Raw genomic sequence first — 23,862 nt, 5'->3', positions numbered from 1 at the left:
GAGTTACTAGATCTTATATTTAAATCGACATTATTCCACTGATTGGCACTATTTACAGTAAAGCCTTTTCGATAAAAATCCTTATTTGTTGCAGGAACCACTAACAATTTTTGCATCTTGGATCTTGTAACTCTTTTATGATCAATTTCGGTAAGAAAACTTGTCATATATTGCGGTGCAAGATTATTTAAACATTTAAAAACCATACAAACATTCTTATAAACTATTCTATCTGGTAATGGCATTATATGCATTGTTTTAAAAAAATGCTCGGTCGAAGCATTATACCTTGCATCACACATCACTCTGATAGCACGTTTCTGAATCTTATGCAACCTTTTCATAAACGGTGATGCTCCCCATAAATGACAACAGTAATCCAAGTGTGGTAAAATATAGCTATTATAAAAAAGTTTTCTTATATTCATAGGTAAAAACTGTCTTATTCTCTTGAGCAAAGCAATATTACTATTTACTTTTTTAAAAATCTTGTCACAGTGCTGCTTCCATGACAGATTTTCATCGACAAGCGTACCAAGAATCTTTTCACAGTGTACTGCTTGCAATTCCGTTTCACCAAGATTACAGTCTAAAGTTTGTTTATTCAAATGTCTACGTCTTTGTTGCGTTGTTACAATCATTGTCTTTGTCTTGTCACAATTAATGGCCATTCTATTATTCTTACACCAATTATGAACATTTTTAAGTCAGAGTTCAAAGTTGTCTCTATTTCTTGAATACATTTTGCACTGGTAGTTATGGTTGAATCATCTGCGTACATGTCAATGTTATTATCAATATAAAGTGGCAAATCATTTATGTAAATGATGAAAAATAAAGGCCCAAGTATACTACCTTGGGGAACGCCAGTCAAAATATGTTGCTTTGTAGAGTAAAAATTTCTAAATTGAACCAATTGCATACGATTTTGTAGGTAAGATTTAAACCACCGAAGCGATTTACCACACACCTGTAAATGATATTTTTTCTAACAATACACTATGATCAACCAGATTAAAAGCTTTCTTAAGATCCAAAAACACTACTCCATTAATATTCCATTATCCATAGCTTTTAGCCACAAGTTGCTAAGTTTAATCAAGGCTGTTTCGCACGAATGGTGCTCTCTAAATCCTGATTGAGAATTGTTCAATAGCGGCTTGATATGCTTGTACAACTGAATGTGCACATGCATTTCAATAATTTTGGAGACAATTGGTAGTATTGAAACTGGTCTGTAGTTACAAAGGTCTTGTTTTGAACCAGCCTTGAACAAGGGAACAACTCGGGCTACTTTCCATTGATCAGGAAATATACCGGATTTTATACTAAGATTGAAAATTTTGCATAGTGAGGGGGCAATGATAGTAGCAGATAGTAGCAGCTCGGGATTTTTTCAAGATAACAACCCATTATACATTTCCTACATCTTTGAAAAAGGGATTACGATAATCTTTCCTGTGATGAAAATTTGTGAACGTCTTCGCAATGTGTTTCCACGATGAGTGTGAACTGATTCTTTATAGTAAAAATCGTCAGAAATGGTCCAATGGCCGTGATAAAATAGACTCGGGAGCAAAGATCATTACGAGGAAGATAGTAAGAAATTCACTTTGCGATATTTACTGTCGTATTTCTCAACAGGAATAACCCATTTTTACGCATTGTGTATAAGAAGAGCAAGGTGTTGGGCAGTCAGTTGCTTCTATCATAATAATCTTGATCGCAGCTATTTGGCGAGAAGACAGCGGGCTCTTATAATCTCGCAAAATTATTGATATTATGTCTTTGTGTTGAAAATTTTCGATCGAAGGCAGCAGCTTAACTTCAACATCCGTGGTATATTGGGAATCGTGTTTATGACTGGACGCAGAACTACCTTGCTATCAACATTACGTTATATACCAATGTACGCCCCTGAAAGTTCTAGAGTCAGCTGTGGCATCGGCAGTTACACATTGGTCGTAATCTTTTCTTATTCTGCCCCGTCTTTTGTACCGTCCAGAAATTTCAAAGCTAGAAATTTTTACCGTGACATATAACACAGTGACCTTGCACACTAATGATCATTCCACTGTTTCTTTTGGGGTTTGTTGGTTTTATGATTTGCCCTGTGGCCCCGGTAAAATATTTTCCATACGAAACACAGTTGAATTTTTTAAAGGTAAATTTAGTATATTCCCAGTTTTTGGGGTAAAGTTGTCTAGAGTGAAAGGTTGAGTTGACGCTGATAGAGTATGGACGTCGGGCCCAGCACAGTTTGGGGTCGTTTAGTCTAGAAACTTGCAAAGTTCTGTATCATGATCGTTCGGCATTTGGGTGTTTTAACTCATTTTTTTTTGGACAAAGCACAGAGTACCATAGACAGAGTGGCAACACTTGCATGCCTTTTGTTCCATGGTCGTCTCGGTAGACTATTGGCTTTTCATATTTTAATGACATCTTAGATAAAGCCTGCAGTGGAATTTTCGATAGACAAAAGCAGAGAAAGAAAAATTTAAAGAGGAAGAAATCAAAATGGTTTGACAAAAACTGTGATGCAGCAAAAAGGGACCTAATAGCAACAGCAAAACTATTAAACAAAGCTCCATATGACAGTCAGTTAAAAATTATCTATTACACAAAGAAAAAGAAGTTTAAAAAACTTGTTTAAAAATAAGAAATTGCAATTCTGGCAAAACAACTTAGACAAACTAAACAGTCTACATGCCAACAATTCACATGATATGTGGAAATTGATCAAGTACTTAAAAAATAATGATAAAGATAATAATACTGGAGATTGTGTCTCAGCAGCAACATGGATGGAATTTTACAAAAATCTTGCTCAATTGAAAATGACAGGTATAGTGATTTCCAACAGCAAATTATTGATAGTTTAACATCTGAAGAAACTAAGAATCAGGCTAATCAGCAGCTGGATAAGTCAATAACAACTAATGAAGTGTTATCAGCAATTAGAAATTTAAAAAGTAAAAAAGCAGCAGGGATTGATGGGTTTTGTATAGAGTTGTTAAAACATGGTTCCCCTTTCTCTGTAAACCCTTAGCTAAATTATTTAATGCAGTTCTAGATACATCCAACTTTCCAGACATCTGGAATACAAGCATTATGACACACTTATTTAAAAAAGGAGATAAATATGACCCGAAAAATTATAGGGGCATTTCTGTCGGAATGTGTGTAGGAAAAGTTTTTTTTTACATTCTAAATGAAAGGCTAAATAGTTTTTTAGATGACAATCATATTATACATAATAATCAAGCTGGATTTCGCAAAAACCATCGCACAATAGATCACATATTTACCCTGAAGACAATAATACATAAATATATTAACAATAAGCAGAACATTTATGTTGTTTTGTTGACTTTGCTAAGGCTTTCGACTCAGTATGGAGAGTTGGTCTTTTCCATAAACTTCTCAAAAATAACATTAATGGCAAATTATACAGACTTATAAAACACATGTACACCAACACAAAAATACACATCAAAACAAATAATTTTATCTCGCCCAGCCTGAAAGTTGAAAAAGGAGTAAAACAGGGCTGTGTTCTAAGTCCTAGTCTGTTCAATTTATATGTCAATGACTTGAAAACAAATCTAGACAAAGTAAATACTCACCACCAGTGTTGAATAATACCCCAGTTAACTCATTATTTTACGCTGATGACCTAGTCTTAATCTCTACTTCAAAAGAAGGTCTGCAAAGGGAGTTAAATACACTACACACATTTTGCTCCAATTGGAAACTTGATGTTAATTTACAGAAAACCAAGCAATAATTTTAGTAAATCTCCTTTGGTAGATAAACACTTATTTAACTATGGTAGTACATGCATCAAATCTGTTAAGAGCTATACATACTTAGGACTGACAATTAAATCAAACGGTAGTTTTAGTGACACAATTACAAATTTGGCTGATAAAGCAGCAAAATCTTTGTATAGTTTAAAAAGGATTTTATTGCACAACAAAAAGATAAAATTTTCCCTACATCTATTCAATGTTTTCATTAAACCTGTTTTACTGTATGGCTCAGAGATTTGGGGACAAGATTTCATGGATTACAAGAATGGGATAAATCAGCAATTGAAAAAACTCACCTCAAATTTTGTAAGAACATTTTACAGTGTAATAGACAAGCTTGTAATGCCGCTGTGAGGGGTGAACTAGGACAATTTCCACTTCTACTTGAGATCAAACTTAATATTGTTAAACACTGGCTTCATATCGTACAACTGCCACATTGTAATCTTGCTAAAGAAGCTTTTCTGGAGCAAATGGTAAACAACACTAACAATAGATCCTGGTTTAACTGTTTAAGTGCTTTAATTAAAGACAATGGAATGGACTTTCTCGTTGATAAAGCTCCATCACTTAAACACCACAAAGTTATAAGTGGTTTAATGAAAACAAATTTAACAAACAATTATGAAGTCTTTTGGAAAAAGTTGATCACTGATGAAAATAGTAAACTAAGAATGTATGCCAAAATAAAACGTAATTTTAGATTAGAACCCTACTTAACACAGTTGCAAGGTGAGAAAAGAAAATTGCTCACCAAACTTCGCATTAGCAATCATGATCTAGCAATTGAAAAAGGGAGACACACTGTTCCAAAAACCCCAATTACTGAAAGATACTGCAATCAGTGTAACACCAACAGTATTGAAGATGAAACACACTTTTTATTAGTCTGTCAGAAATACAAAGTCCAAAGAAAGTACTTTTTCAGTAAAATCAATTTCCCAAACGACGATACTGAAAATCAGCTTATTTCTCTACTAACAAAACAAGAGTTATCTTTTAATGAACAACTTGCTGATTATATTTTTACTTTATATAAACAAAGAAATACCTAGTTATATTTATTATTAGCTACTATTATTATACTGTAATACTTTATCTTTATTGAAGAAAATTTTAACTTATTTTTGTTTCACACTTTTATTGCCACAAATGTGATGTAAATCCTATATTTACAAGCAAGCAATAAAAATATTATTATTATTATTATTAAAATGAGCTTCAAGGTGTTAAACTTTTTGGAGGCTTTGTTTGTGGTTGATAATTACACGAGATTATGCGAAACATACGACGAGATGGCATCGTACTGCCAGTCGCGTAGCAACCATAGTTACTTTGTGAGCTCTCAGGCCAGAAACACTGCTTCACGCCAATCAAAACATAACACGCCAGCAGTTTCATAAACATGTCCTTTCTTGACGCACGTGTAAAAGACGGTATGACTGACCGTAAACAATTGAGTAAAACCAGACAGTATCGATAAAGACTTTCAAATTTGGTTCAAACACACTCATTATATATTCATAAAAATATGAGAGGAATTTTTAAAACGGTAAAACCCACTTTCCTGAAGCTCAAAACATTCCCGTTTTTGCCAGCACATCAATTCCGATCAGCACCATACGACAACAACAACACAAACTTTGTCGAACATACTTTCGCTTAACAATTGGTGAAAATCCGAAAATTACCGAAGGGTGCATGGTCGGCACTCTTCGGAAAAGAGAGCCAAGAGCTTCGTGAGGCGAGGCAAACATGGATTGCTTACGTAACCGCTTCACGCCTTAAACAATAGGTGTTGCCACTCTGTGTATATAACTCTGTGGACAAAGTAATTCAGTAATAATGTACGCCAGATTCCTTGTGTTGTTTTTGCCACCAACATACGCGTATACGGACGGTTTTCGATTAAAAACTGTAAAATATTCAGTGCTCGTAAATGCGTGCAAAGTTTATTTAGTGACTGTTTACGCAGTATAGTCATCAATACGACAAGGATTTGCCACCACGTAACGACTGTAATCCCGTATCAATAGTCCATACGAAAATTTTGTGCTGAATCGAAGGAGGTAAAAATTACGGTAGGAAAGGTCGGTCCGTTTTCCGTCAAAGTTGTTGATCTGCAAAATCTTCACTGTGCACAAACTACATGAGTGGCTGTTATAGGTCTACACGTCCCACGTGCTTTCCACTGTTCCTTGTTACGAGCTATGTTCAAAGCGCGGAGTTACAGACATTGTTGAAGTACCGGGTACATTGATTGTGTTCAAAACCTCTACCTGTTTGCTCCTCGCGTTTTTTTTTTTGTGTGTCCCTAACGTCGGCTGGCTCTATGCTCTATGTTGCGTACACACATAGCTGTTAGGATTAACATTTCCTGGATAAATAGATACACTCAATAGTTTATTCCGCCTCTGACGCAAAGATACACACTGTTTTACATGTGCCACTCCTAGGCCCTGGGATCGATTGCCATACCTTTAAGCATTTTTGCACTCAGATTATCAAATCCAGTCGCCTTGTTATTGCACAATTCCTTCAAACACCTAGTTACGAATTCTGGTTTCATATATGTTATTTCAAAATTATTTACTTGATGAAAGTAAAGACTTGGTTCAAGTCGGTGAATTAAAAAAAAAAAAAAAAAAAAAAAAAAAAAAAAAAAAAAAAAAAATTTATAACAGTTTCTCTTATGTCTCTCCTATTTCGTACAAACCTATTCGGAATTTGGCAGCGCAGGCCAGGTTTTCGCAGATTGAATGCGCTAACTAGTACCTTTGAGTCTGCGTAGTATAGTGAGTTAGTTTCTGCCGGATTCCGGGTGACACTCCCCCCTGTACAGCGTCCACTCCACTCACGCGCGCGTTTCACATGAAAGCAGAATACAAATCATTGAGTCCACTCCACTCAAACATTAACTATTCACAGACTTGAACCAAGTCTAGTTTGACATCAGTTAGCCCTGCGTACTAGGTCTGTGTGTTCCCGGCGTTATACGGCCTCCACCACATGTGGTGGAGGCCGTATAACGCAGGGAACACATAGCTCTGTATGGCAGGGCTGTGTGATACCGGCGTTGGAGGCCGTATAACGCCGGTAACACACAGCCTAGTCTGGCAGAGACTCTGCGATTCGCGTTCTTCCCTGTTTGGAACACGCGCGCGACCTTCAGAGACGCGACGCGAATCCCAGGGTCTGGACGTTCTTGCAAGCGACCGGTCGGATTTCTGCCTGATCCGGGTACTTTATAGAACTCCACACACCGGTAGTCAAACACAAAATGACAAGTAGCATAGCCAAATAAAATGAAAATGAAAAATAAAATATACCACGTATATAGGTCTACCGGCTACTAGTATATATTGTCTCCGCCCAGTTAGATAGTTGTTTCTTTTGACGACACTACCCTTATGAATATTCATATACTTGCAAGAACGGACAGTCGCTGTGTCTGGCAGCGCGCGGTCACAGCTAGCACAGCGTAGCCTTCGAATGCAGGCCAATCGTGGGCGCGCACAAAACAAGGCACAGCGACTGTGGAGAGTCTACACACAGCCCTGCCATGCAGAGCTACGGGAACACACAGACCTGTACGCAGGGCTAGACATCAGTAAGCTTAAGCTTATTTGGCCGGAAAATGTAGACTCCAAAATCAATGTAGTGTTTGTGCTCTGCATGTCGAGGTACATCTGTACTGATTCAGAAACCGTGTACCCCCGTGCACACACTCTTTCACCGATCAGTAGGAGACTGCCATCAATTTACCAGTCCAGGTTGAAAATTCGCACTCAGATGGAAGGGACCCAGTGATAAAGATCAACAGGTGTCGGTCTCGTCTTGCTCAGTCAACGAGATTCTACAACGAGAGTTTAATGCGAGATCCAAGATGTCGCCCGACGAGTTTATTTATATGTGTCTTCTGCTCGTTTCTATACCGCTGGGTCTCTTGGTGAAAAATTCAAAGACGGCTTTCAGTAAAAAGTTGATTAGTAGTGGTTCAGGAGTCACACTGGTCGTTACCCTCTGCCGTCTTCACTCCCTTCATTCTCTCATCACAACGTTAGGAACATGTCTGATAGTCAAAGTAGGCGGATGGAGGTAGGTACAAGTATAGCTGCAAAATTGTAGCACTACGGTGAGGCGGTCGGTGATTTTTGGTTTTTGCGACTTCGCTCACCAGTAGCGCTACAAGGCCGATGGCCCTGGGGAGTATCATATAAGCGCACCCGACTCGACCAGGCGTGTTGATGTGGAATGCAACATATTTACTGCATTTGGTCGTACCGATTTATCACTACTGAAGACTAAACAGTATACTGCACTAACTTGGTCGTTTATGGGGTTTGGAATTTGTTCAAACACGACGATCGCGTTCTGAAAACATTGAGCGTGGGGCGTCGGTGTTTGTGGGAGCCGCCATTACCGGAAGTTGGTAATGACTGCTCCCAGAAATGTTTCGGAACGCGATCGCCGTGGTTGAACAAATTTCAAACCCCATAAATGACAAAGTTACTGCAGTATACTGTTTAGTCTTCAGTAGTGATAAATCGGTACGACCAAATGCAGTAAATATGTTGCATTCCACATCAACACGCCTGGTCCAGTGGGGTGCGCTTATTTTCAACTCTACAGGGCCATCGGCATTGTAGCTACTGGTGAGCGAGGTCGCAAAAACCAAAAATCACCGACCGCCTCAGCGTAGCGCTACAATTTTGCAGCTAGGTACAAGCATTGCTGCGAAAACGAGCCCTGTCACTCCTTCACCATGGATATGTAAAAGATAGACAACCCTGGATTTGCCTGGGTATGTAGGTTGGTTTTGCCGTCTGACTTACATGCCAGGCAAAATCTCGAGCTACAGCACTGCAGCCAGAACAGTACAATACATGCTACCATAGACAGTGGCCACTGTCTATGATGCTACGTACATCATATGTACACACAGCTCTCACGAGTCGCGAAGTGTCTAGACTATAGTGTGGTCATTCAGTTTCTGAACAACGTCTGTCTCTTTGCCAATGCTTTGAGTGAGTGAATGAGTGACTTACTGACTGACTGACTGACTGAATGAATGAATGAATGAAAGAGAAAAGAAAGCATTATGATTTGCAGACGGCTTGTTACAAAGTACAACTCATTCATTCCCATGTTAGATATGTTACGTCGCTGCGATGTTTCTGTTGACATTGAATATAATGACGTATGTACATTATAGTTATGTCATAACAACGTTGAACGATAGCCCATGTAGATCCTAGCTGCAACATTGTAGCACGGTGAGGCGGTTCAGTGATTTTTAGCTCCCATAGCCATATGTATATATGGCAATGGAAGCTATTCTTATAGGCTAGGGAAATGTCTGTATGTATGTATGTCTGTATGTCTGTATGTCTGTATGTCTGTATGTCTGTCCGTCAACATCAAAAACTCCAAAACCGCTGCACATTTCATCTGATATTTGGTGTGTACATGGATGATGGGCTGTTGATGAGATTTTTGTTCAAATGAAGTTGTCATTGCCAAAAATATGCAAATTAAGTGAAAAAATGTAAAAACAGTCAAAATTGAAAATCTCAATAACCACTGAGCAGATTACATAAAAAATTAGCATGTAAGTACTTTGGGCTGACCTGAAATAATTGTGCTTTTTTTTATTTTTTGATATTGTTGAAAATATACAAATTAGTGCCAAAAAAGGCGTTTTTGGTAAAAAATCTTCTTCTTCATGAACCGCTGGTCAGACAGCTTTGATATTTGGTATAACAGGTCCCTAGGGATAACCAAATTGGATTTGTTCAAATTGTGATGAAATATGCAAATCTGTATTTTTAAGGAATTTTTTTTGTCATTTTTGGTCAAAAATTTATTTCATCAAAACCGCTCGTCTGACAGCTTGATATTTGGTATACAGGTCCCTAGGGATAACCCAATTTGGATTTGTTCAAATTGTGATGAAATATGCAAATCTGTATTTTTAAGGAATTTTTTTGTCATTTTTGGTCAAAAATTTATTTCATCAAAACCACTCGTCTGACAGCTTTGATATTTGGTATACAGGTCAATTTCTTCTGCACACACCTAGATGGAAGATGACTTCTTATGGTCGCCGCTCCTTTTCTTCAGCAGCTCCAGTTCTTTGGAATTCTCTACCCATTGACATTAAAACCTCCGCTAACATTAACATTTTCAAAAGACGCTTAAAAAGTTACATGTTTCAGAGAGCCTTTCTATGAACTCTTAGCGCCACTGAGCATTGGTATTTACCTTTGGATATTTGGCGCTTTATAAATTTCTTAGATAGATAGATAGAGATAGATAGACAGGTCCCTAGGGATAACCCAATTTGGATTTTTTCAAATTGTGATGAAATATGCAAATCTGTATTTTTAAGGAATTTTTTTTCATTTTTGGTCAAAAATTTATTTCATCAAAACCGCTCGTCTGACAGCTTTGATATTTGGTATACAGGTTCCTACAGATGAACTAAATATGATATATAGAATATATGATGAAATCTGCAATTTTGTATTTTTGGTGCAATTTTTGCCATTTTTGGTCAAAAAATGTGTTTCTCAAAAACTACTTGTCTGATGCCTTTGATATTTGGTATACAGGTTCCTAGGGGTTGTCTTAGTGTGATATATTGAAATTTGATGAAATCTTCAATTTTTGTATTTTTGGGTCAATTTTTGCCATTTTTGGTCAAAATATTTGTTTCTCAAAAGTTACTCATGTGATAGCTTTGATATTTTGTATACATTTTTATACATAATTATGATAAAATCATCAATTTTGTATATTTGCAGCTAATGTTGCCATTTTAGGTCAGGCCATCCTGAAATGAGCTATCAAAGATCTCAACCATCTTCATCAATACATATGTCACAAAAAGTTGCTCTCTACATAACACAGCAGAGCTCTGTCGACTATTGGGTCGCTTGTTTTTTTCAAAACTGCTAGTCAGACAGCTTTAATATTTGGTTAACAGGTCCCTAGGATGACCTTAGTGAGATGATTTCATACAGTCAGGAAATACTTAATTTTGTATCCATGTCTATAGTAGCTTCAGGGACATTGGCCCTATGTTTAAGATAATGTTGTGATTCAGTAAGCATTTGAAATGGTAAACTGTATTTGGTGTTGAAATGCGGTAAAAAATAATGAGAAAACATAGCTGAGGTGATTTTAGCAGGTTTGGTTTCCAACAAATATATTCAAAGTTTTTTCAATGTTAAAGAGTGATGGAGGGGGGGGGGGGGGGGGGGGGGCCTGGGAGATTTTTAAAAAAAACCAAAAAAATGACAAAAAAAAAATCAGCCACAGAAGGTTTGTCAAAAAGAAAAGGTGGGATAGTGGGAAAAAAGAATGTACAGTATATCGGATAAAAAAGATGTTCCTCATCAATCTTCCAGACAACCCCCTTTATCAAATGGTACACCCCTGATGTATTTTTGTGTGCCATTAAACATGTAGTGTATTTTAGTTTAAGATGTCAATCAAGTTAGATAAGGATTTGAAAGGAATAGTCAAGTTCACCACAGTTTAACTTTATCTCTTGTGTCATCATCCTTGTGTAATTGGTTAAGTTTGTAAGTTGCTCCAGATGTGGAGATACCAGCTGTTCTGGAAGAAAACAATGTTTACTTTTCCCTATAGGGTTTCTGAGTTAATGATTGCATGTTGAAATCTCTCAGTGTATCTGGTGCATGGGCAAAATGTAAATATTGGTTGCATGTTATGTATTTCAGTCTATGTCAAATATTGTAAATGAAAAATCAAGAACAGTTTGCTGTGTGCTTGTAAAAGATAACATGTATGTCAATTAAATTATATAAGATAATTAAATATTAAATATTAAATTAAATTATGTCAATTAAATATTAAAACTGCCTTGCAGTTTGATTGTCTTAAAAATTATCACAGAAGTAGAAAATGAAAAGAAACTAATCAAATTGCTGTAACATATTCACCCTCAGTGTCTGTAGGCCTATACTTAACTATTTTATCATTACATTCAGCTTTTGATTATATCTTTATCACTCTCCATGGGCCAAGGCACACTTGGGGTCAATGTCATCACTCTGTGCCAGTCTGTGAATGTCAGTCTGTCTGTATTTAGGCCCATGTTTCATACAATTGGTGGTTTGTTTTGATAACTATATTTGGTATATAGGGATAACCTAGCAATACAATTTTTTTGACAAAATGTGACATGACTTTGGTGACCTTTGACCTCAAATATACATATTTGTCCATAAGGCCAAAGTAAGTAAATTCTTTGTTTTGCGTCCACTCTAAATGGTAAAAGGTACGCGGGTAAGCGGCTAAAAAACACACACAGAAAATTTAACACAAAATCTGTTTGCCTTTATTGGACAATTTTCTCAAACCACATGAATACTCCTGTCACAGTGTGACACACTGTATGATCACTGTATGCATTTTCATAACAAATGGATCAAAATAAAGTCATTCTTTGACGTTTGCTTTTCTCTTATTAGTTTTAGATTTCTTTCTTGTGCATTCAAAGTGTCCACATGTCAATACCATTGCACAGCAACTTGACAGCCTCATCAAATTACTTTAATCTGGACAGTTTGAGGAATGGGTACACTATAACAGTATACAGTAGCGGTCTTTTGTCCTCAAGTTCTTGTACGTTTTTTTCAAGTTTCTTGTAATGTCTATGCTCTGATGGAATGTCATAGTTTTGCTGAAAGGTGTCTGTTTTGAAAGAAAACACCAAACAGAAATGGTAACTTGTAGCCTCTGCATTCAATTTTAGAAAGATGGGGCATCAGAGAGAAGAAGAAATTGATGATATAATTGACAAAAGTATTCCCTGTAGCTTCCTCGGGACCATCCGTAAAACCAGCACCTTTCCTTTCCATCAAATAAAAGAAAGCATTTCGCAATTGTCAGTCTCCACACACAGACTCATCAGACCCAAATTTAGGTGGAAGCTTCACATCTATATTCCTTGCACTTTCAAAGTACCACACCCCAGATTGATTGAAAAGATGAAGTATCATGACATAAATGAAAATATTCTACAGTGGGTCAAAGCTTGATTGACAAATACAAAATAGTCATACATGGAGCATCATCTGAATGGAGAATACGTCACAAGTGGTGTCCCAAAGGGTTCAGTTCTTGGACCAGTACTCTTTTTAATGTACATCAATCATACTGGCGGTGGAATTAGTTCTGAACTCAAAAATTTACTGACAATACCAAGACATATCATCCCTTGCGAAATTGTAGTGATCCTGAAATTCTACAAGCTTATTTATACAAGCTACAAAAAATGAGTGAACACTGGCGGACACATATTGGCTACAACAACCCCTTCAATAAATACTCAATGAACAATATTTCACTGGGACGTACAACTGAAGAAAATGACTTGGGCGATCTACTTCATTCTACCTTAAAACCTTCAAGCAAATGTGATAAGTTTGCAAAAAAGCAAACAGAATGTTGATCTCATCAAACGATCATTGTCGATCAAATAAAAAAATGTCATTCTTCGTCTTTACAAGCAACTTGTGAGACCACAGCTCGAACATGCAGTACAAGCTTGGTCACCATGGCTACAAAAGGACATAAAAATCTTAGCATGGCAAATAATACCTAAACTCCAACACTACAATTATCAAAATAGACTCAAACAGCTTGGTTTAATAACACTTGAACAAAGAAGAATTCGCGGCGACATGATTCAACTCTAGAATTAGTTATCAAAGGCCATGACCACTGTAACCTTTCACTTGAGTTAGCAGCCGACTCGAGAACTTGAGGACACTGTCCCAAACTTCATAAACTAACCGTTCGACTTAACACAAGAAAGTACTTTTTTCAGCAAGAGTTGTGGACACCTGGAATAAATTACCAGCCGATGTCATTAATGCAGAAAGTGTGACCTCCTTCAAGAGCAGCTACGACCGCCTACTACAAGTTTGAACTTTCACAGAGGGATTCTAATATACTTTGCCATACCCAAACTGTACGTAAAGGCCTTTCGTTTACAGTACTGATCACTGGTTTATTTTTGTTGCAAGTTAAAATGGACGAACTAACCAATTTGTAGCAAACCTAAAAGACCAGTTAACTAGGATAGGCCGCAACACTTTCCGATTTTTCCGTCTGCCATACTCTCTGAGTCGTGGTACCCAAGTCCAATCGGCCGACTGAATCTCTCTCTGTTCAAGTCCCGATTGCTCGCAATGACCATGCCTTCAAGTTGCCGTGCAAAGGTCTCTGTTTTTTAACTTCGATTATTTCCCTGCTTTCATCCATTTTTTATCGTGACGACAAAGCCACAACAGGCAAAGCCACAACAGACAGCGAGAACGTGAGGCCCCGGCGTGAGGCTGAGAGTAGAGAGTACTGTTTTACGTCACCGCATGGAATCTGACTGCCGTAAAGGAGTATTTCGTCGCAAAGTTAAAAGCCACGACTTGTTTTTGCGACAAAATAGCGCCACCAACGGCGAAATTTTGAAAGGAAAGTTTGTGTTTTTTTTCCGAAAAATCTCCAAAAACCTAGGCGCGCGCGGACGCAAAACAAAGAATTTAATTACTTTGGCCTAACTCAGTAACCACAAGTGCTACACCCTTCATGTATAGTATGATGGGACACCTTATGATGCCACATATTGTACCTCATTAATTATGTGCATATCTAATTTTGAGCAAGCCAATAGAGCCTGAGGTCTGATTTTTGATATATAGGGATAACTATAGGAGAGAATTTTTCTTGACAAATGTAATGTGACCTCGGTGACCTTTGACCTCAAATATACATATTTGTCCATAACTCAGTAACCACAAGTGCTACACCCTTCATATCTGGTATGATTGGACACCTTATGATGCCACATATTGTAGCTCATTAATTATGCACATATCTCATTCTGAGCAAGCCAATAGAGCTGGATGTCTGATTTTGGTATATAGGGATAACTATAGAAGAGAAATTTTTGTCATGTGACCTTGATGACCTTTTACCTAAAATATATGTTTATGTCAATAAATAAGTAACTACAAGTGCTATGTCCTTTGTATTTAGTAGGATGGGAGACCTTATGACAACACATGCTTTACCTCATTAATTTTGCACACATCTAATTCTGGGCAAGTGAATAGAGCTAGAGGTCTGATTTTTTGGCATATAGGGATTAATTAGCAATATAATGTTTTTTTCAAAATGTCATGTAACCTCAATGACCTTTGACCTTGATTATACATATATATGCATATCTCAGTAACCACAAGTTCTATACCCTCCAATTTTGATATTTCACTGTCTCCAGTACATTACATTTAAGTATTTTCACTTCATGCACTTATCCCTTTCACACATGTTCAAATATCTGACCAGAGAACAAACACTAAATAGTCCAGGATGGGAGCTACAGTGTCATTGACGCTATTTTTGGTTTATGCGACTTCGCTCACCAGTAGCGCTACAATGCCAATGGCCCTGTAGAGGGTAAAATAAACATTTCTGGGAGCCGCCATTACCAACTTCCGGTAATGGCGGCTCCAAGAAACAAGGATGCTCCACGCCCACTGTTTATGGAACGTACGTGGTCGACGTGTTTGAACAATTTCCAAACCCCATAAACAACAAGGTTAGATCAGTTTACTGTTTAGTCTTCAGTAGTGATAAATCAGTATGACGAAATGCAGTAAATATGTAGCATTTCACATCAACACGCTGGTCCAGTGGGATACGCTTATTTTACCCTCTACAGGGCCATCAGCATTGTAGCGCTACTGGTGAGCGAAGTCGCAAAAACCAAAAATCACCGACAGCCTCACCGTAGCACTACAATTTTGCAGCTAATGTAGATCCATGCTTGTGGCTGTATAGGGAGAAGAAAGCTGGCAAGTTTCTCAGAGGCTGGTTAGATTTTTAAGTTGCAGATGGATTCGAGGGAAGTCACATGATATCAGAAGTACCATAGCAGTTTTGGTTGGGCTAAGTTACTAAACCATACCTAGTGTAGTCTCAGCAGTGCAGTGTCTGAGCTGGCCCATCGTCGTAAACCACATGCCTCTTTACGGCAACAGCTTAGCGCTACCCATTTTTGCATAGGTCAGCGGAGCGGAAATTATGCTCTTGCTCGCGAGAATGAGCTGGCCACACTATACAAATATTATCATAAACAGACATTTGATTAATATCAAGCTATAAGTCACTGTTTTTCATTACAACTTTCTCACACTTCGTATTTATTTACGCATTTATATTCTCAGACTTTGTATTGACAGGGGGCCTAAAAAGTCAACTTTTAGTACATGCATGTATAGTACCGCATGTAGTGTTGTAATACAGTATTTATTACATTGTACAGTGTTCAATCATTCAGTGATAGTCAAAGCATAGAAAAGTCCATCTACCGACCACCTGCTTTAATCTCCAGGTTAGTAGTTTCATCACAACAAACTGTATTTATCCATTTTAAGCCCCAGGGTCAGAGTAAGTTATGCAAAATATTGCTTGCAGTGCTACCAGTGTGCTGTATGTTAGGAAGTGGAAGATGGGTTAAGTAATACTGTTTTATCTTTCTTGATTGCAGACACTGTCACAAACTCGCATTTGTCTGGTGCTTTGGTTATATTGCATTTTTCCGCACTGTCCATTGGTTTGGTTTACCATATCCACCATCATTTGCCAATGCCGTCCAACTGCTGCTCACGCTACGGGTAAGGAATCATCATCATTAGTTAGTAGTGGGTGGGGGAAGGTAGCTAGTAGTTGGTGGGGGAAGGTAGCTAGTAGTGGGTGGGGGAAGGGGGTTGAGCAAATCCAGCAAATTCAAGTGTTGTAAATTATGAATCTTTTCACAAAGTCAAGGTGCTGGTTACACCAGAGGCACAAAACAACATTCTATAAACTATCAGAAACTGTTTCTTGGTATTTTGCTGTGTAACCCATGTTATGCAATTTAAAAGCTAATTCACTTCATGATCTGATTATGAAATTTCAATTTTGTTCAGTGGCCTGGCTTATTTCTCTAGAACAGTAAATATAGTCAATTACTTTATCTCTGACACTCACACACACAAACCACAGACTGAGGAGCAGAGGACATTGAACTGTCTATGCACAGATGATATGTATCTGCCGTGTTATCATAATGGTGTGTGAGGATATTCCTTCCTTCTGGGAAAAATGAAAAAAATCCAACCGCTATAGCAGCAACAAAGCTGATGCTTTTAATTGTTTTTAGCTACTATAGACTATAGAAGCTATTGGGATGGGTATCCGTCTGGCGTCAGTCTGTATGTACGTATGTATGTCCGTTTATGAGGCGTCCATCCACTCAAATATCTTGAGAAGCGCAGTACTTACTGATTTGGTATTTGTTGTGTAGATGAAAAATATGATTTTGAGAAACTAATTTTTTAGCTCATATTTGGTTTTTATATAAATACCAAAAAGAGCTTATATGGTGAGTCGGTGGCGTCTGTATGTCTGTATGTATGTATGTGGGTATGTATGTGCGGATGTATGTCCATCACACGCAAAAGCTCCCATACCGCCTAAGCTACCATCTCAGTATTTGGTGTACAGGTAGATGCAGGGGTTGAGATGTGACGTTGTTCAAATGAACAGGTCAGTGTCAAAAATGTGCAAATGACTGAGGTAAGAAAAAGGGAAATTCTGCAAAATGTTCAGGAGTGGTGGCTTGCCAATGACTGAAACAGGATGCTCCACTGACCTTGAGTCATTTCCTGTCATTGTTTATGACTGTTACATATTAACAGACCTGTTCAAACTAAGGGACGGACCATTAGATCTTGGGAGGGGGTTGGTCACAATGAAATTGTGAACATATTTTTACAATTGTAAATTTCTAAAATAATTTTTTTCCAAATGCGAAAAGCTGTGCTAATTTTTTGCTACTATAGAGTATAGTCTATAGAAGCTATTGGGATGGGTATCCGTCCGGCGTCCGTCGTCATTCTGTATGTATGTATGTATGTATGTATGTATGTATGTATGTATGTATGTCCGTTTGTGAGGCGTCCGTCCACTCAAATATCTTGAGAACCGCAGTACTTACTGATTTGATATTTGTTGTGTAGATGAAAAATATGATTTTGAGAAACAATTTTTGGACACCGTGGTGCGAAGCACCAAAGGTGTCCTATGTCGCCACAATGTCTGTGTGTGTGTCCGTCTGTCCGTCCGTCCGTCTGTCCGTCCGTCTGTCCGTCCGTCTGTCCGTCCGTCCGTCCGTCCGTCCGTAGACAGATTTTGTTCCACTCATAACTTAAGAACCCTTAGGTCCAATGTCATGCAATTTGGTATTTGGTATTATCATGATGAGACTTAGATCTGATTAGATTTTGGTGGGTGTGGCTTATTAATTAATTGCTCATTTGCATATTTTATGACTTTTTTCGTTCACGCAGATATCTCAGAGACGCCGGGAGCGATTTCGTTCAAACTTGGTAAAGAGATAGTACTCTACCTCATACAGATGCATGTTGATTTGTTTCACAATGCACAAAATTTGGCCGTGTTAGAGGACTTTTTAGTTTTCACCTCCATAGACTCCCATGTATAAGGCAGTCCACGTCCATAGACTCCCATGTTTAAGGCAGTCCATAGACTCCCATGTATAAGGCAGTCCATAGACTCCCATGTATAAGGAAGTCCATAGACTCCCATGTATAAGGCAGTCCATAGACTCCCATGTATAAGGCAGTCCATAGACTCCCATGTAAGGCAGTCCATAGACTCCCATGTATAAGACAGTCCATAGACTCCCATGTATAAGGCCAAGAAAAATAAAAATTTAGTTTCTCATCGTATTCATATTGCAAAAAGGATGCAGTGACACAGTTTTAGTCCCCACAGATAAAGTCCAGGGGGCTCATTGATTGGGTCATGTCAGTCCGTTAGTCCATCCATGTGAGTCCATCTGTTCACGCAGATATCTCAGACGCTTTGACAAAATGTCACGTGACCTTTGACCTCAAATATACATATTTGTCCATAACTCGGTAACCACAAGTGCTAAACCTTTCATATATGGTATGATGGGACACCCTATGATGCCACATATTGTACCTCATTAATTATGTGCATATCTAATTTTGAGCAAGCCAATAGAGCTAGAGGTCTGATTTTTGGTATATTTGGATAACTTAGCAATACAATTTTTTTGACAAAATGTCATGTGACCTTGGTGACCTTTGACCTCAAATATACATATTTGTCCATAACTCAGTAATCACTAATGCTACACCCTTCATATTTGGTATGATGGGACACCTTATGACGCCACATATTGTTCCTCATTAATTATGTGCATATCTAATTTTGAGCGAGCCAATAGAGCCAGAGGTCTGATTTTTGGTATGTACGGATAACTTCGCAATGCTATTTTTTTGACAAAATGTCACGTGACCTCAATTACCTTTGACCTCAAATATACATATTTGTGCATAACTCAGTAACCACAAGTGCTACACTCTTCATATTTGGTATGATGGGACACCTTATGACGCCACATATTGTACCTCATTAATTATGCACATATCTAATTTTGAGCGAGCCAATAGAGCTAGAGGTCTGATTTTTGGTATATAGGGATAACTTAGCAATACAATTATTTTGACAAAATGTCACGTGACCTCGGTGACCTTTGACCTCAAATATACATATTTGTCCAAAACTCAGTAACCACAAGTGCTACACCCTTCACTTTTGGTATGATGGGACACCTTATGACGCCACATATTGTACCTCATTAATTATGCACATATCTAATTTTGAGCGAGCCAATAGAGCTACAGGTCTGATTTTTGGTATGTAGGGATAACTTAGCAATACAATTATTTTGACAAAATGTCACGTGACCTCGGTGACCTTTGACCTCAAATATACATATTTGTCCATAACTCAGGAACCACAAGTGCTACACCCTTCATATTTGGTATGATGGGACACCTTATGACGCCACATATTGTACCTCATTAATTATGTGCATATCTAATTTTGAGCAAGCCAATAGAGGTAAATGTATGATTTTTAGTATATAGGGACAGACTATAGGATAGAAATTTTTTTGACAAAATGTCATGTGACCTCGATAACCTTTTACCTAAAATACACGATTATGTCAATAAATAAGTAACCACATGTGCTATGTCCTTTATATTTAGTAGGATGGGAGACCTTATGACAACACATGCTTTACCTCGTTAATTATGCCCATATATAATTGTGGGCAAGCCAATAGAGCTAGAGGTCTGAATTTTGGCATATATGGATTAATTAGCAATACAATGGGTTTTTTTTCTCAAATGTCACGTGACCTTGATGACCTTTGACCTTGAATATGCATATATATGCATAACTCAGTAACCACAAGTTCTTTACGCTTCAATTTTGATAGGATAGTAGACCTTAAGATGTCACATCTTGTACCTCATTTATTATGCACATATGTATTTCTTGGCAGGCCAATACAGCTAGAGGTCTGATCTTTTTCCCAATTTAGAACCATAACTTAGACATGCCTCTTGTTTCAAAATGGGAACAATGACATAGACCTATGTGTCCATAGATCTGAACATATACACTCCAGTGATACTTCTTAATGACCTCATTTCCCTGCCCCATCAAGACTAATACTCCTATTACAAGTGGGGACTATGTCATTGTCAATGACTTGTTACTTCTAGAATATACAGAATATTATCTCACATAGTGAGTGTCTGAATATTATTCTGAATTGTATTCCAAAGCACATTCTGAAAGGACTCTTCTGGAATATACAGACTATTATCTCCATAGTGAGTGTCTGAATGTTATTCTGAATTGTATTCCTAAGCACATTCTGAAAGTAACTCTTCTGAAAATTTCACATTCTTTGCCACTGCACCATCTCCCTATACATACTGATGACCCACGGTGTCCATCAAGTCTCACTTTGATTTTAATTTTTTGATATTGTTGAAAATAGGCAAATTAATGCCAAAAAAGGCGTTTTTGGTAAAAAATCTTCATAACCGCTGGTCAGACAGCTTTGTTATTTGGTATACAGGTCCCTAGGGATAACCCAACTTAGATTTGTTCAAATTGTGATGAAATATGCAAATCTGTATTTTTAAGGATTTTTTTGTCATTTTTGGTCAAATTTGACTTACATTGTATGTTATTCTTGTACTGTATAAACCCTATCAATTCACCCAGAAAAAAATAATTACTATGATTTTAAATAATTGAATTAATTAGGAAATCATCAAAGCTAAAATAATTTTAGTGTGGAATTATCAGAAAGTTCAACTTTTTTGACAGTTCATAGTGAAATGCTTACCATCTTGGAGGATTAAAACATGTAGGCAACTTTCCTGAATCTCAACTTTGATATATTCTGAACCACCATTTATGTTATCTAAAAGAAATTGCTCATAATAGTTTGTCATGATAGGGTGGTCAAATAAATAGAGATAGAGAAAGTTCTAATTTCCATTTATGGTTGACTTGGTAAGGATAAAATAAGATTACTTTTTGAGGAAAAAAATAGAGTGGTCAATTAAAAGAGTGGTCAAAGTGATAGGGTCTTTATGGTAAAGCTTGGCTGTAAGATCCCTCATGTGCTATTTATAGCACTTATGCAATCTGTGTAAACAGTGCAATGAAAGTGTAACATGATTACTTATAATGCTTTTGATGACCTTGAACTTCTTAAGTTTCAAACATTTCTTCAAACATCTCTTCAGTGTGCTTTCTCTGAATACGTACAGTCTCAACTTATTCAACAGAACTTACTTACAATGTTAATTTGAAAGTTAAAATGTGCTTGGTTAATAGGATGAAAATACTGATAAAAAGATAACCAGCTTAAGATTCTTTATAACCTGACAGATATGCTGTTTTTTATGACGAAAATCTTGATTTAAGCAAGTCTTGTGTACTTTAATTAGAATGTAATTAACTCTCGTTTATTTGCTATTATAGACTAATATAGTCTGATGAAATATGCAAATCTGTATTTTTACGGAATTGTTTTCCATTTTTTGTCAGGCCATCCTGAAATGAGCTATCAATGATATCCACCTCCTTCATCAATACATGTGTCACAAAAGGTTATTCTCTTCATAACACAGCAGAGCTCTGTCAACTGTTGAGTCGCTTGTGTTATGTAGGTCATTTCCCCCACACTCATCATGACCTGAGTTCAATTAGTCTAGAACATTCTCAAGGTCACTGCCCTTAATGACCTCACAACCTTGAATTCAATTAGTCATGTTTGGAATGTTCTGGAAAGTTGATTAGTTGTGTAAGAGAGATAATTTTAGAACAGTAATTAGCATGTCAATAAAAGTTCTAGATTGTTCTTATATGCTTATGTAAACACATGAGTATAAATACTGGGACAGCAGGCTTGCAGTCAGACTTTTGGGATCGTGTCTCTTGTGTGTTACTAAACTCCAGCAGTAGTCATTCTCAAGACTTTTCAAGACCTTCACTGTCAACGCTGGATTTATACTGTGGACTTTGTGCAGCTTCAAGCCTGCAAGGACTGTTCATTCATCCAACTGACTGTTGCAACTCTGAGACTGGAGCTTTGCCGTCCCAGCTGAGATAAGTAGTCTGTACACTTTTAAAGCTTGTACTCTATCCCTGACTTAGCAATTAGTTTTATTTTCGTAATAAATTTGTTTAAACGTTAACTGCTGAGTTCACCCTTTTGTTCGTTTTCTCTGCACGTAACAAAATTGGGGGCTCGTCCGGGAGACGAATATTTTGAGCCGTTTGACAACATTTTGACAGCCTTTTCAAAACTACTGTATACTGTGAACTCAGCAAAATTCAATCATGGCGGAATTTAAACCAGAGGAAATGGATGACCTTGATCAGGACACATTTGATTCCCTCAGAAAAGACGACCTCATAGCACTGGCCAATTTCCTTAAAGTAGAAGTCAAAAGATCCATGCGCAAGAGGGAAATACAGTACATTATTGCAAAACATTTAGTTGATTTAGGCCAATTTGAGGAATCCACCTTGAAAGATTATGAGCCCGAGTCTACTTTTGAACTAAGAAAACTAGAAATACAGGCAGATTTGGAAATTAAGAAAATGGAATTACAAATGAAAGAAAAAGAAAGGCAGGAAAGATTAGAAATGGAAGAAAGACAGAGAGAAAAAGAATTGCGATTAGAAGAACAGCGATTGCAGGTAGAAATAAAACGTTTAGAGCTTGGACAGTCAGGAAAATTTTTCCCTTCAGACAAGTTTGACATCACTAAGCATTTCAGGTTAGTTCCCCCTTTCCAAGAAAAGGATGTTGATAAATATTTCCTTCATTTTGAGAAAATTGCTCAGAGTCTGAATTGGCCTAAGGAGTCCTGGTCTATGCTTTTGCAGAGTGCTTTGGTGGGTAAAGCCAGAGAAATTTACATTCAGTTGTCAGTAGAGCAGGCTTCAAATTATGATTCTGTGAAGGAATTAATTCTCAAGGGCTATGAGTTGGTGCCTGAAGCTTACCGTCAGAAATTTAGGGATTGTGAGAAGGTGAAGGATCAAACTTATGTTGAATTTGCTCGAACAAAAGAACAACTGTTTGATCGTTGGTGTTCTTCGGAAAAGGTCAGTCAGAATTATGACAAATTACGACAACTTGTTTTGATTGAGGAATTTAAAAGGTGCATCCGGAGTGACATCAAGACGTTTATCAATGAACAAAAGGCAGATACATTGGAGGTTGCTGCACGTTTGGCCGATGATTATTCATTGACCCACAAATCTTCATTTCTCAGCAAACCATCCCAGTCCTTTCCATACAGAAACAATGCAGGTAAATTTAACTCCTCCTTTTCATCCAAGAATTTTTCAAAGGAGAGTAGGAAATCAAATGACAACAGTTCACAAAATTCAAGTAACACTTCCACATCATCAGATCCCAAGTCTCAATCTCCTTCTGACAAACAGTTCGGTACACTTTCTTGTAATTATTGCAAGAAAGACGGCCATTTAATGTCAGATTGTTTCAAATTGAAAAGAAAACGTGAAGGTC

General features: G+C 37.4%; 1 protein-coding gene across 1 annotated transcript in view; it reads left to right on the top strand.

The window, feature by feature from the left end:
• The first annotated feature begins 7,253 nt into the window (after positions 1 to 7,253).
• The window catches only part of LOC139150799 (lysophospholipid acyltransferase 7-like), a 93,022-nt gene continuing 76,413 nt past the window's right edge, over positions 7,254 to 23,862 (top strand). Inside the window, exons 1-2 of the mRNA XM_070723191.1 lie at positions 7,254 to 7,910; positions 16,399 to 16,525. Coding sequence (XP_070579292.1) covers positions 7,699 to 7,910; positions 16,399 to 16,525 — 339 coding nt within the window. The 5' untranslated portion in view covers positions 7,254 to 7,698. The remainder of the gene's footprint in view (positions 7,911 to 16,398; positions 16,526 to 23,862) is intronic.

The sequence above is a fragment of the Ptychodera flava genome, chromosome 15 (genome assembly GCF_041260155.1).
Source record: "Ptychodera flava strain L36383 chromosome 15, AS_Pfla_20210202, whole genome shotgun sequence".
Lineage (NCBI taxonomy): Eukaryota > Metazoa > Hemichordata > Enteropneusta > Ptychoderidae > Ptychodera > Ptychodera flava.
This window is presented reverse-complemented; position numbering and strand designations above follow the sequence as displayed.